General features: G+C 61.1%; 1 protein-coding gene across 3 annotated transcripts in view; it reads right to left on the bottom strand.

The window, feature by feature from the left end:
- The window catches only part of LOC111532388 (leukocyte immunoglobulin-like receptor subfamily A member 6), a 3098-nt gene extending 1101 nt beyond the window's left edge, over positions 1-1997 (bottom strand). Inside the window, exons 1-5 of one of the 3 annotated variants that reach the window (XM_026450949.2) lie at positions 1640-1995; positions 1161-1245; positions 961-996; positions 491-775; positions 42-344 (exon numbers count right to left, since the gene is read on the bottom strand). In XM_026450949.2, coding sequence (XP_026306734.1) covers positions 42-344; positions 491-775; positions 961-996; positions 1161-1245; positions 1640-1642 — 712 coding nt within the window. In that variant the 5' untranslated portion in view covers positions 1643-1995. Of the gene's footprint in view, positions 1-41; positions 345-490; positions 776-960; positions 997-1160; positions 1406-1639 lie in introns of all 3 variants that reach the window. The other 2 variants (XM_026450948.2, XM_026450950.1) reach the window with 2 other exon arrangements.
- Positions 1998-2003: the final 6 nt, after the last annotated feature.

Below are 2003 nucleotides of genomic sequence, written 5' to 3'. Positions count from 1 at the left end.
AGCTGCCCCGAAAGTGCATTAGAGAAGCCGTGGTCCCTCACCTGAGGCCAGAATCTCCAGGGGGTCACTGGGATGGGACCACACCTGGGGGGTGTTCCTATAATAGTAATAGCATCTGAACGTCCACCTGTGGCTGGGGGTCACGGGCCCCACAGGGAACAGGGCCTGGAACCACCCACTGTGGAGTTGCTGTGAGTCCCGAGTCTGGGGGAGCCTGTGTTCTCCTTCCTCAATCAGAACAAAATGCTGATATCCCTGCTGTGAGCCACATCGGAGGGTCACGTTCCCTCCTGAGGCCACCACAGGGCTGGGCAGGGCTGAGAGGGTGGGTTTGCTGTAGGCTCCTAGGAGAGAAGGAGGCACCGTGTTAAATGGGCGCCCACCTCCCACATCATCCCCAGGGCTGTGCTGTGAGAGGGAGACGCCCCTGAGAGCCGACCCCCTTCCTGAGGGCAGAGCCTGGGGCTGGGACCCCTGAGTGTCCTCTCACCTGTCACCACCAGCTCCAGAGGGTCGCTATACTCTGACCAGCCTGCAGGGCTGTGATAGTAACAGCGATATCTCCCTGCATGGTGCTCTGTCGTGTATGGGATGGAGAATCTGGCCTTGTTCTTGGGCTCCAGTGGTTTCTGTGTGTCCCAGGGCTCTGTGTTTCCCTCTTTATCCAGTCGGTACTCCTGAGCCTCCAGGGTCCCCCGACACCAAATGGTCATGGGGCTCCCCCGGATAATCACAGAGCCAGACTCAGCCCAGAGGGTGGGTTTGGGGGGAGGCCCTGGAAGGAAATCAGAGGCTGGATCCCAAGACGTCCCCGCACTCAGATCCCAGCTCCCAGCCCCAGGACCCCCCCCGTCATCGCCATCAGTCACCCAGCACTGCGGTCTCCTCCCCCAGCTGCCCATGGGTGGCCCCTGTCCCTAGTGAGGAGGAGGGACCTGGGACAGCTGGGGACAGACTCACCTGCCTGCACGTGGGTCCTGGGGCCGAGACTCAGCCCTGGAAGAGAGTTCCCGGTGAGGGATTTGCCCCTGAAGCCTGAGCAGACCCACCTCACCCTGGTGCCTCCTGAGCTTTTGAGGACTCCTGAGGGACCAGGGCTTGTGTGTGCGGTGGGGTCCCTCCAAGACTCGGATCTCCCCCTCCCCATCTGGAAATCTCACCGAGGCAGAGCAGGGCTGTGAGGGCGGGGGTCATGGCGTCTCCTCCTGGTGACCCCGCGCTCTGCAGATGGATGAGCCCTCGGTGCTGGCAGGACAGAGACACACACAGGGTGTGGCCGCTCAGAGGCTGGGTCCTTCTTGTCATAGGATTGTCTCATCCTCAGCCCACAGGAAGGGGAACTGCCCTCCCCTGGAGCCTGGCTCTCATTTCCCCAGGACTGAGGTGGGGGCGGGCACCAGGCTCTCTGCAGAGATTTCAGATAGAAATGGGGTCTACTTGCCCGTGGGTCACTGTCTGCCTCATTTATCTTTATCTCACTGAGGGCTGGGACACAGCAGCAAATAGACCCGGTGCCTTCCTGAGTCAGCCCCTTTCAAGCGAGGGCAACTGTGGGCTCATCTTCGCTCTCAGAGCCTCCCCATGAGGTCTCCCTCCCTCCTTCAGCCCGTCCATCCGCTCAGCGTTGCGGGGTCCTTACCATGGCAGTCGTCTCTCCAGCCCTGGAGATGCTTCAGGGAAGATGCAGGTCCATGCTGCAGGCAGACTCAGATCATCAGAGACGCTCCTGACACCTGGCTGTGCAGCCCAGGCTGAGCTGCGTGTGGCGGTGAGCACAGAGGAGAAATGCAGGGTCTACCGTGGTGGCTCACGCCTGGAACCCCAGCACTTCAGGAGGCTGAGGCTGAGGCGGGTGATGGCTTGAGGCCAGGAGCTTCAGACAGTCCTGGGCAACATACTGCAACCCTGTCTCTACAGAAAAGATAAAAGTGAGCTGGACACGGAGGCTCATGCCTGTGGTCCCAGCTACTCAGGAGGCTGAGGTGGGAGGATCACTTGGGCCC

Source organism: Piliocolobus tephrosceles, unplaced genomic scaffold (genome assembly GCF_002776525.5).
Source record: "Piliocolobus tephrosceles isolate RC106 unplaced genomic scaffold, ASM277652v3 unscaffolded_26374, whole genome shotgun sequence".
Lineage (NCBI taxonomy): Eukaryota > Metazoa > Chordata > Mammalia > Primates > Cercopithecidae > Piliocolobus > Piliocolobus tephrosceles.
This window is presented reverse-complemented; position numbering and strand designations above follow the sequence as displayed.